We start from the raw sequence: 12,667 nt of genomic DNA, 5'->3' as shown, positions 1-12,667 counted from the left end.
GATTACAATATTGTATTGGTTGGGCTTCCCTGTGGCTTAGACAGTAAAGAATCCGCCTGGGGTGCAGGGGACCCAGGTTTGCTCTCTGGGTCGGGAAGATCCCCTGGAGAAGGGAATGACGACCCACTCCAGTTTTCTTGCCTGGGGAATTCCATGAACAGAGTCTAACGGGCTACAGTCCATGGGGTCGCAGAGCCAGACAAGACTGAGAGACTAACATTTTCATTTTTCCTTGTGTTGTTTTTTGCCATACATCAACATGAAACAGCCATAGGTATTTGGAATGGATTCTTAAAACTGGTTTTAACCTTTGATTCTCTCCCATTTCTTTTTTAGATTCTCTATTCTCAATTCCTTATTCATATGGGCCTTTGCATGTGGATATTGCATAAGTTTACAGTTACAGACATCCCTCTATAGACATTGACCTCTATAATTCTGTTCTGATGTAAACTGTTTATGAATTTTTAAAAAGTCATCTTTTTACTCTCCTATATCACCCATTCCCCTCTTTTTTGTCCTTTAACGTAGATCATTCTGGAACAAGAGATGACAGAGAACCCCTCACTAATACAATCAAAAATGACTCTGCAGTCATTGGAGGTAACCGAAAGCATGAATGAGCTGTTCTTCAGTACTTAATATCGTTGTTAATAATGGTGAATATTTAGCATTATAGACACTATCTATAGAACTGCTGGTAAAGAATCCACCTGCCAATATAGGAGATGCAGGTTCTATCCCTGGGTAGAGAAGATCCCCTGAAGAAGGAAATGGCAACCCACTCTAGTATTCCTGCCTGGGAAATTCCATGGACAGAGGAGCCTGGCGGGCTACGGTCCATGGGGACCCTAAAGAGTCGGACACTGAGCACACAGTACCTGAAGAATCTATATATGTCCCAAGGATCCTGAGGTCAGGAAGGTGGTTTATTATTTGTATTGGATTTTCATATAGTCTTCCTAAATTTGCAGCTTCCTTGGAGATTTTCAGTATAAATAATTGATAATTTCACTGAAATACCACATTCAAGTATTAGTATTAGATAATCATTAGGACATAGTACTAATAATGAATATCATTTAGCTTTATAATGGCCATCTGCACTTCCTAGGGTGTTCTGATTGTATTTCAGGAAGTGTCATTTTTTGGTTTCTTGGACAGCTTACTACTTCTGCAAGAATTTATGTAACAAGTTGGAAAATTCTGAGAACATTAAAAGCATGTGTTTATTGTTGCCTTAATGCTTAATAAGGTGGATTATTTTCATGGTTTAGATGCTCCTCTCAATGAATATTACAGTTGTATTTGCATTTTATCAAATACTAAGCTAATGGAATAAAAGTGGTTTATTACTTATTTTAAATTGAAAAATTAGCACCAAAAAATTTAAATATATCTTCCTGGCAGTAGAGTAGCATATTGTCTGAGACATAATTTATTCAAGACCAAGCCCCCACATAAACCATTTTCTTCCTGATTAATGGTTTTCAGAAAATTATTATTCAGATTATTGAAATGTTAAATGGCTCACCTTTTCTCCATATTCTGCAAATGATATAGAAAGTAAGCAGTTATTTTACTATATTGCCAAGTAATATGATTAGACATATACTTGAGCAGCTTATGTGGGCTTATAACTGATCCATTTGGTTCTCTACTTTATACACCCTTACTTATGTAGACATCAGTTTCCTTTAAGTACTTACAATTTTATTTAGACATAGAATAGTACTGATCAAAATTTGTGATATATTTGTGAGAATATTAAAATCCCCATTGTTTTTTCAGTTGTTTTATTTTTTGTCAAATTAATGGTATATAAATTAAAGATGCATAAAATAGGCTCCTCATCTGGTCATGTAACAAACACTAAAACCCTGTTAGAAGGGTAGTTAAAATCTGCATGTCTAAAATAAATATATTAATATAGCATTAAAACATTAAATGGTAAAAACTCTAAGTTTAAAGTTATACCATTTATCAATACAATGTGCTCAACATTTCAAATTGGGACTCCTAGTCAAACAAATTGTCTCAGTCTCATAATGAAGAGGAACAGTTAAAATTTTATGTAACCTGCTCGATCTGCCTCTGTAACTCAGCTTGCTCCTTGCAAAGTCTGGATCATGTAGGTCACGTAGTCTTGGAAAGTGGGGACTTACCATACTAGGAACTGGAGCATATCTCACTCGCCTTGTCCTGCTCTTTGCAATTGCCCAGCCCCTGCAAACCTGATTAATCATGCTTGTCCCTGTAAAGGTCAGGCATTCCCTTCCCCATCTTGACCGCTATTCCCACACGCGCAAAACGCCCTAGTTTAAACCAGCCTATTAACAGCTAGTGTTGACCACTATAGTCTGCCTATAAAAACTCCATAACCCCTTTGTTCAGGGCTCAGAGCTTGGAGTGTTAACTGGGCCTGCTGTCATAATAAACCTGAGTCCTCCAACTCTCCAAGTGTGGTGCTTGGTTTCTTGATTACTGGTTTCTGCAGCAATAATGGTGCTTTTACTGTATATTTTCTATACATGGATAAATATAGTATGAATATAGGGAGATGCAGATACAGAGTTATTGTGAAGTTAGTTAGAGCAAGTATTTAATCTTTTTATCATACCTTTGGGCAAAGATTATTGGCAAGATTTGCAGAGTAAAGGAAGAAGTGTGTTTATAAGTTATTCTGTGTTATTCTAGAATGGAAGCAAGTTGTAGGTCTTGTGTGAAATTCTCACTTGACTCAGATGCATAGAGCAGAGCAAGATTCTATGGAAGGTTTGCTGCTCAGGGTCTCCCCAGTGCCTCCGGATCCAGTGGTGCCTGCTTTTGATCACAGCAGGGACTGAGCTTCAGAAGCAGAGTGGTGGGTCATGGCCATCTAAGCTCCAATGGCCTTGTCTGAGATCACATGCAATTCATTGGCTAAATCACAGAATACCATTCTCTAGCTGTTTCTCCATCTGCTAGCATTGTGGTAGATTTCTTCACCTGTTGCTTTCTTACTCTTAACTTGCATCCACTGTGTAACATGAGTTAGTCCATTTAAGTATATTCTAATTGGCTAATTCTCCTATGTTTTACATTTTAGGCAATCTTTTTCTTGAATTATAAACAGCAAATAAATAAACAGGGTGAGGTGGGGAAATTGATTTAATACGACATTTAAAACTGGTGACTCAGACACTAGAGAGAGTTTCTGGTCAGACTTCACAGATATAAATAGTCAGATTGAGATCGCAAGCTATGTGATCTCATCATAAAAGCACATTCACACAGACCTTCAGCTCGTAATGTCACAGAATGCAGCAGGTGGTCATATTTCACTTATAATATCTTTTTTCTTTTTTTTCTGGTATATCATGTTAAATCAAGGTTTTTCTTGGGCATAACAAACCCTGAAATAACACTGTCTCCAATTCAATTCAGTTCAGTCACTCAGTCGTATCCAACTCTTTGCGACCCCATGGACTGCAGCACACCAGGCCTCCTTGCCCATCACCAACTCCTGGAGCATGTTCAAACTCATGTTCATTGAGTCGGTGATGCCATTCAACCACCTCATCCTCTCTTGTCCCCTTGTCCTCCTGCCTTCAATCTTTCCCAGCATCAGGGTCTTTTCCAGTGAGTCGGTTCTTCGCATCAGGTGGCCAAAGAATATAAACTGCCTCCAATTACAAGAGATAAATCACATGCATGGAGCAAACCCATTCCAGAGCCCATCCGTGATTTTGTCTGCAGTAGCCTGCTGTCTGTGTCGGCTTCCCAAGTAGTGCTGGTGGTAAAGAATCCACCTGCCAATGCAGGAGACACGGAAGATGCAGGAGACACGGAAGATGCAGGAGATATGGGTTTGATCCCTGGGTCAGAAAGATCCGCTAGAGTAGGAAATAGCACCCTACTCCAGTATTCTTGCCTGAAAAATTATGTGGGCAGAGGAGCCTGGCAGACTACAGTCCATGGACCTGCAAAGAGTCGGACACGATTAAGCACAGCACAGCACAGCAACACAGCCTCCTGTCTATACCTACTTCATCAGCTTTCTCCATTGAAATTGTTTAGGATCTCTTTCTTTAGACCAGAGGCCTATAACCAAGCCATAGAATGCTGATAACAACTCATTACTTTTCTAAGATGAGAGGCAAAATTTATGACAACAAATGGATATTTGATTTCAATTATTCTTTATTAATATAACAATAATAAAACAATCATATCCATTAGAAAATTCTTCAGATTTCAATACAGAATTCACTTATCAGATTTATGTTAGATCTATCAGCAAGGAATTGCTATCCCTTTCAGATAAAGCTGACATAGCCCAAAATTGACTTAGCCCCTAGCAATATTATTGGCTGTAGTCAATCTGCCCATCAGATCATGTACTCTAGAATCCATTGTGACTGATGAGGACCTTTGAATTTTCTGCTATCCCTCTCAGATAAGTGTAAAAATCAGCTTCTGTTCAGTTTAGTTCAGTCGCTCAGTCATGTCCGACTCTTTGCGACCCCATGAATCACAGCACACCAGGCCTCCCTGTCCATCACCAACTCCCGGAGTTCACTCAAACTCATGTCCATCGAGTCGGGGATGCCATCCAGCCATCTCATTCTCTGTCGTCCCCGTCTCCTCCCACCCCCAATCCTTCCTAGCATCAGAGTCTTTTCCAGTGAGTCAACTCGTCGCATGAGGTGGGCTTAGCCCCTGGCAATATTATTAGCTGTAGTCAATCTGCCCATCAGATCACGTACTTGAGAGTCTATTGTGACTGATGAGGACCTTTGAAGTTTTGGTTTCAGTTGGAGTTATTAGAGTTGTTTACACCTACTTTAAACTAGAGCAAAGAGTCCTTGTTTTATGATATGAGACTCCATCCACCTTGCTGTTTCCGTTGTACTTATTTTCATCTGAAAACACTATGTTAACACCGCCACTGATTTCACCATAAGAGTCTAAGTATGAGGAACTCTCAAACTCATGACAGATTCTACTTTCTTTTCCAAATTCTACTTTTCATTTGAAAACTTGGCTTTGATCACTGGCATCCTGCCCTGTCAGTTGTTTATCTTGAAGTGACAGATTTACTTCATTTTAGAGAAAATTTCTGCCAGATATCCAAGTTAAAACAACCGCAGTTTATCTGTCAGTCGTTCTTTCCAATAAAAACAGTGTTCTTTACAGGAAAAAGTAACTAGTTCAGCTCACAACTCAACTGAAATGTTCACACTGGCTTTTTTCCGGAGACAGCCACCACACTTCAGTCTGCACCAGAAGTATCAGTACTTTACAAATACTCTCCATTTCATCACACAAAATGTTAGAAAGTCTTAGGGCAAGAGGTCACAATTTGACAAAATGTATAATTTTTAGTGCTTCATCAAGGGTGTTCTTAAATGAAGCTGGCAGAGCAGTGCCTGCTTACTTTATGAATTCAGTGACCACTTTGAAAGTTTGGTGACCTTACCTTAGTTCATGTTAAGGTACCAGAAACTTTACCTAACATTGCTTTGTTCTCTCAGTGGACATGTCAACACAGTGAAAAAGGCATCTTAGACTTATAATGGATAGTTTTGACACTGTGGGCCTCCTCAAAGTGTTCCAGGAACCATCAAGGATTCAGAGATCTCACTTTGAAGATAACTGACTTAACATGATGCCAGAATTGGTAACCATTTAGCATAGCTAACCGCTGTGATATTTCAATTTTTTATTTACAATCAGATGTCTCAAAAAATCAATATTCTTAATATAGATATAATCTCATCTATGTATCAGGATCGATATATTTCATAGTAAGGATTATTCATATAAAACTTGTTCTTGCTATTTAGGTATATAACAAATTATTGATAATCAACCTCAGTAAAATGTTAACATTTAAGGGGATAAATTAGGAGATTGGGATCAACATACACACTCTGCTGCTGCTGCTGCTGCTAAGTCACTTCAGTCGTGTCCGACTCTGTGCGACCCCAAAGACGGCAGCCCACCAGGCTCCCCTGTCCCTGGGATTCTCCAGGCAAGAACACTGGAGTGGGTTGCCATTTCCTTCTCCGAATACACACTCTACTATATGTAAAATAGGTAACCAACAAGGACCTATTGTATAGCACAGGGACTTTACTCAATATTTTGTCATAACCTATAAAGGAAAAGAATTTGAAAAATAATAGACATACATGTATGTGTGTGTATATATATATATATATATAATGGAATCATGCTGTACAGCTTAAACTAGCACAACATTGTAAATCAACTAAAGTTCAGTTTTAAAATGTTTACTGAAGTATTAAAAATACATTTGATTATTTTATGATGTTACGGCTGCTGCTGCTAAGTCACTTCAGTCGTGTCCGACTCTGTGCGACCCCATAGACGCCAGCCCACCAGGCTCCCCCGTACCTGGGATTCTCCAGGCAAGAACACTGGAGTGGGTTGCCATTTCCTTCTCCAATGTGCTACTATATAATTTCAAAATAACTTAAACTTGTCTAGGTATTAATATGAGGTGACCCCATGGACTTAGAGACATGTAGGTAATATGTTATTAAAATTGTATATACAAATACACTAAATAATCCAGTATAATATGCATTCAGAATAAATGAAGGTGAGCCCGTAAGACTGACAGAACTCAGAAGTAAACTCAACATATTTTGATACTACTTGATCCAGAAATGCCTGAGGTTTTTGATATTTCCAACTTACATATACTAGATGCTTGATTTTGGTAGAAAATAATTTTATTATGACTTCTTAAACAATGAAGTCTGTACAGGTTCTGTTTGGACAATGGTTCTGATTTTGTGTTTCTTTTCTCTCACTAGGTTTGATAGCTGTTGTGGTCTTTATCTTGCTGTGCATCACTGCCATAGCTGTCCGCATTTATCAGCAGAAAAGGTTATACAAAAGAAATGAGGCAAAAAGGTCAGAGAATGTAGACAATGCTGAGGCTGTTTTGAAAAGTGAGCTTAATATACAAAATGCAGTCAGTGAAAATCAGAAAGAGTACTTCTTCTGATTGGCAGAGATGATTTACTGTATAATTACAATAGCCTGATTTAATAGCCAGGGGCTCTCAAAGAACAAAAAACAAGTTCTTACACTGAATGTACAGGCAATGGATTTGCAGCACTGCCATGTTGCCACGTCCAGACTCGAGATGGCTCCAGGAGGCCTCATCGGTTGACTTATTTCCCATAGCGGTCATTCTGTATAACAAGGATTAGATACTGCTGTTAATTTCCAGCCGTTCTGATACAATCTAAAGCAGAAGTTTAGCTCACTTGAGAGCTACAGTTTTTCAGTGTGAAAACTAGCACTAGCCTCTCAACCACGTGCCACCTAAGTTGTGTTAGAGGTGAAAATCAAAATTGGACTATAATGACCTTGCTTTATTTGAGAACATATGCTGTATTTGCTTTGGTGTCCCCATGGTGTTATTCATAGACCTGGAAATGCTTCTAAGATCCTGTTTGGCTGGTGTTTGCATCTTCAGTGGCCAAAAGTATATAAACCCCTTTGCCTTTCTCTGTATTGCATTCAATACAATTTATCAATAGTCTGGAACAATGTTTTTGTTTTCATTGGTTTGTTTGTATTGCTCTATTTCGATTTGACTGTTTTTAATGATTTTGAAAACATTAGCTTTTGCGTGTAAGGCTCCAGCTCTGAACATAAAATTTGTATGTAACAAGGCATTGGTCATCAGTATGTGATGTCTTGCCTTTAAAACTTTTCTGTTTAATTTCTTATCATGGTTTGGTATTGGTAGTAGTTAAGAACCTGGTTAATTCCCATTTCCCAAAGAATGTGAAATGTGCAAGTAAACTTGTTGATAAAAAACACACACAATTCTTAACACTGCAAAGAATTATTTTTTTATTTACAACTGTAATGTCTCAAATGAAATATACTTCTGAGAATATTTTCCCCAAATCCTATGTAACTTTTCTTTATAAGTTTATAATTCTGTTTTTCTAAAGTATATCACCTACTTTTCTTTGATCTCTATTCACTATATACCATGGAGCATCTTCTTATGTATTAGAAAAAAGAGACAATTTGACGTGTAAGCTCCATTCTTCATTCTAAATTATATCCCCCACTTCAGGTATATATTAGCTATGTACTGATCTCCAGGACATACTTTTTGGAATATAAGCTTTAGTCATGCCCCCTTTTTTGCAAAACCAGTAGAGTTGTTAAAGTGTGTTCCTTCTAAGGGGTGATGGCATATTATATGTCATATTCTATTATTTCAGTTACTTCTTATTTATGATGATGGAGTAAATTTCTCAAAAAGAACCAAAAATCAATATAACTTACTAACTAGTACATTCTGATTAGGAGATCTATACATGCCTGAAATTCAAATAATTGTCAATCACTTTATGAAACTTGCAGTAATTACCTTTGAGGCCATGTGAACAAGATGCTTTCATGTGCTATCTTTGAATTCCACAAGCCAATTATATAGCAAAGGTACTTTGGTATTTATACCCATACTTTCCAGGTGTCTTCCAAGGAAAAATTAGATGCTTTAGTTTGTCCGCACCAGAACAATTTGGAAATATGTAAAGTGAACATTTTTTTCCCTTATTTTCCCTCTTAACTCTCCTTATAAAACCTGCCTGTCCTTTCTCATAGCACTGTATACATTTTTGTGTTTTCTATAAATGCTTGACTAAATCTTAAGGACATGAATTAACCATGGTTTATGAAAGACCTATATGGATACATGGCATACTTTTTCTTTGAAGTCCTGTGGTAGCTGCCAAGGGGTTGAACACCAAAATGGTAGTTTTCATTTGATGCAAAGCTGAATACAGTCATAACAGCCCTGAATCTTTTACACGTGTTCTGGTTATTTAGTAGCAGGATTAACCTGCTTGGGAGCTAGAAGGTAGACAGGCTTATAGACAGTGAAGCCTCACAGTACTCTGTGGTCTGCACTGCTTGGTTTAACATTATGGCATTAAAACGCACTGATATATCATATGCCATGACTTTCATTCCCCGGTTTGTAATCTGTTCCTTCTTTTTTCTTAATAAAATGCATTTTTGAAGTAAAATGCAGAATATATTTTGAGATGTTGTATAAAAGTTTCAAATGAGGAAATTATACTGGATTTTTTTTTCTCAAAACAGTAAAAAGATGTGTAGATGTATGCCTTCTTTACTGGTGTTTGTGATTTTTTTTAAACTTTTTGGTACACCCCACGATTATTATGAATTGTTAACAAAGGTTGCATTTATAATGTACTTTTCCTTTTAACTAGACTCAGAAATGAAAGAAAATATACAAAAATGTTTCCTGATTGTAACAAGGAAGTTGAACTAGATTTTACATTTTTCCAGAGAACAACAGTTTGACTGTTAGCAGTTGTTTGCTGAAAGGCTACTTATGTTTAAATTGGGTGATATCCTTTTACTTCTGCAGAGAACTTGGCCAGTGAACCCTACATATATGCATAGGGTCATATGTAAGAATATAGCACAACCTGCTGAAATATAAAAGTTTAAAAATTCTTTATTAGTTATTTCAAGTGACGCAAATGAAAACAATATGTAATTAACATTCTCTTTTGAGAAGACCAAATATCTCAAATCTCATTAAATTCAAATATGAAATAAAATGGACTTAGCATGGCATATGAAATGAGGGTCATGCCTGGGAAATGACATCTTAATTTTGTGGAAAATATATCTGCTCTAGGAAATAGTTCCATTTTTAAAACTCTTTTCCCCAGTGTTGCTCTTTAAAGCAAATTTAATAAATTCTTTAGACAGTAAGTTAAAGACAATAACCATAAGAAGAAGAACCCATACAACAACCAGACAGAAGTTAAGCATTCCAGATTTTCTTTCACCAGGTGGTATTATCCTTTGTCTATAAAAAAAAATAATCCTTGAAACAGAGTCCATCATGCAACTGGTGATCACTGGTATATTATTTAGTGTGAACAGCTCAGTTTTACAGATGAAAAGTCTGAGATGCATATATATGAGGTTATATGGTTATAGTCCCAAGGGGACATATATTAATAGTACTGTGTAAGTGGTGAGGCTGTGACAAGAATTTCATTTTTGCTATACACTTTGCTGATCGTTAGTGCCTTCAAGATCTGAAGTTTTGACAGTTATTTAGTGGTATAGAAAATTTGAAGGATCTTGGTTTTCTTTTTGTCCAAAATGACCTATAGTTCTAGATCTTTTCCATATCCTTTTAAAATGAACATAAACCTTTGTTTGGTAGGTCACTGCCATTGATAGACTTGGTTTTCTTTAAAAAAATATTTATTAAGCGTATGGTTCTTTACTCTAGGAGAGATATTTTAACTGAAACATAAGTAGTCTTTATGAAATACTCATTATGAATTGGATCTGACTGAGTCATTTCAAATGTTTTCTGTATGGTAGAAGGTGACACATCTCATTAAGATATGTTTTGTTGATTGATTTCCCAATCCACATATCAACTAAATGATTAATCTAACTAAATAATACCATTTTACAGATGCATTTAATAAGTCCTGCTCATCTTCTACTTTTCCAAAGTTCAGATAATGGAGAGTGGTAACAGGGAAGAAAAAACTCAGCAGCTGACTGTGTGTTTGGAATGTATGTGAATGAGCACATGTGTGTTTATAAGGAAGACTATGAGGAGCAAGAAAATGTGAACAGTTTGCACATAATGTGGTAAGAGAGTTGGACTTCTGGTGTGTCAGTAACTTCCCCAGAGCATGGTTTTGACCATTGGAAAATGCAAATAAGGTGGGAGGGAAAACCATCTGACCCACCATTGTAACGGCTTTTCTGGGGAAACAGTTTTTTTTATTATTTTCCTTATTTATAGTATTATATTTAAACTTTATTTTAAGATACATGCATATATTTTAAATCTCAAGTAGTACAAGACATCTTACAAGGGAAAATAGCCCTGCACTGTCCTATCCTCTACCGTATCACATTCAGCTCCTTTAGCTGTGACTTTTTAGCTCTCTCCGTGTTTCTTAATTACAGTTATGACAAACCTAGATAGCATATTAAAAAGCAGAGACATTATTTTGCCAACCAAGGTCCATCTAGTCAAGGCTATGGTTTTTCCCGTGGTCATGTATGGATGTGAGAGTTGGACTGTGAAGAAAGCTGATTGCCGAAGAATTGATGCTTTTGAACTGTGGTGCTGGAGAAGACTCTTGAGAGTCCCTTGGACTGCAAGGAGATCCAACCAGTCCATTCTAAAGGAGATCAATCCTGGGTGTTCATTGGCAGGACTGATGCTAAAGCTGAAACTGCAATACTTTGGCCACATCATGCGACGAGTTGACTCACTGGAAAAGACTCTGATGCTGGGAGGGATTGAGGGCGGGAGGAGAAGGGACGACAGAGAATGAGATGGCTGGATGGCATCACCGACTCTATGGACATGAATTTGGGTGAACTCCGGGAGTTGGTGATGGACAGGGAGGCCTGGTGTGCTGTGATTCATGGGGTCGCAGAGAGTCGGACACGACTGAGCGACTGAATTGAACTGAATGCAGAGGTCAACATCTGAGAAAAGAAGATGCAGAGTGGGGTGGATGGAGAGGTTGGCGCCATGACAACAGACTCAGCCCACCCTGTGAATATGGTCCTTTAAAGAAGTCCTGAATTGGGTAGAGTCTGGGGCATTGTAAGTCCCGTACTTATCTACACGGAAATGTGAATTTCACGTGATTTCCACTCCAGCGTCATCAAATGTTTCTGTTTTGATTCCCCACCCCCCACAATCATTTAAAGGTATATAAACTATTCTTGGCTGACAGGCCTTACAAACATAGGCAGTGAGTTGCATTTGGCCTGCTGTAGTTTGCTGATTCCTGCTTTCATTGGGCAGTGGTAAATAAGTATATTTGCCTGAAAGGCAGGAGATGTGGGTTCGAACCCTGGGTCAGGAGGTTCTCCTGGAGAAGGAAATGGCTACCCACTCCAGTATTCTTGCCTGGAAAATCCCATGGACAGAGGAGCCTGTGTGGGCTACACCCATGCATTTGCAAGAGTCTGACAAGATTTAGTGACTAAACTCCCACCACCACCATCAGCCAGGCATTGGGTATTGACTGCTTGGTGACAAGGGCATCAACTTGGACAAATAGCTCTCTTCAGCTTAGGTAATTCCTGAAGAAGAAGGATAGACCTCTGATGAATCTGTTTCTGTTTTGCTACCACACCCCCATTTACTGTATTTTTCTTCATCCAACTAGCCAGGTATCCTTTACTCCAGATCCTTTTTGGTTGAACTTTCCTAGAGAGGAACCTGTATTCAGTTATCCTTTATGTTTCTCTGTGTAAAATGACCTGAGGCCAGGTCACCATCTGTCCCCATATTTCCTGAGTCAGGTATAGAATGTTGTGTCCAATTCTTTGCATAAATTTGTCTTGCTTTCCTTCTATGGAGGCAATGCAAGTAGTGAATCTAGTCAGAGTGGACCCTAGGTTCCTTCCTTGGCTGTGACTTCCTGCCCCTCCTCTTGAGAAAAGATTGGAAACTCTCAAAACTTGACTTGCTCAGTGTTTTCATATGGAAAATTAGGAGCGCTAATGATTTTTTTCTAACGTCATTAAATTAGTAATATCTATTTTATCAAGCCATTGCTCTTTACAGCACCGGACCTTGCTTCTA

General features: G+C 38.0%; 1 protein-coding gene across 6 annotated transcripts in view; it reads left to right on the top strand.

Annotated features, from left to right (window-relative positions):
• The window catches only part of CNTNAP4 (contactin associated protein family member 4), a 284,057-nt gene extending 277,036 nt beyond the window's left edge, over window positions 1-7,021 (top strand). For all 6 annotated transcript variants that reach the window (XM_088830269.1, XM_088830270.1, XM_088830272.1 and 3 more), the window contains 2 exons: window positions 532-603; window positions 6,828-7,021. In XM_088830269.1, the coding sequence (XP_088686395.1) occupies window positions 532-603; window positions 6,828-7,021 (266 nt within the window). The remainder of the gene's footprint in view (window positions 1-531; window positions 604-6,827) is intronic.
• Window positions 7,022-12,667: the final 5,646 nt, after the last annotated feature.

This window comes from Moschus berezovskii, chromosome 22 (assembly GCF_049115385.1).
Source record: "Moschus berezovskii isolate FMDL1 chromosome 22, NW_MosBer_1.0, whole genome shotgun sequence".
NCBI classification, from domain to species: Eukaryota; Metazoa; Chordata; class Mammalia; order Artiodactyla; family Moschidae; genus Moschus; species Moschus berezovskii.
This window is presented reverse-complemented; position numbering and strand designations above follow the sequence as displayed.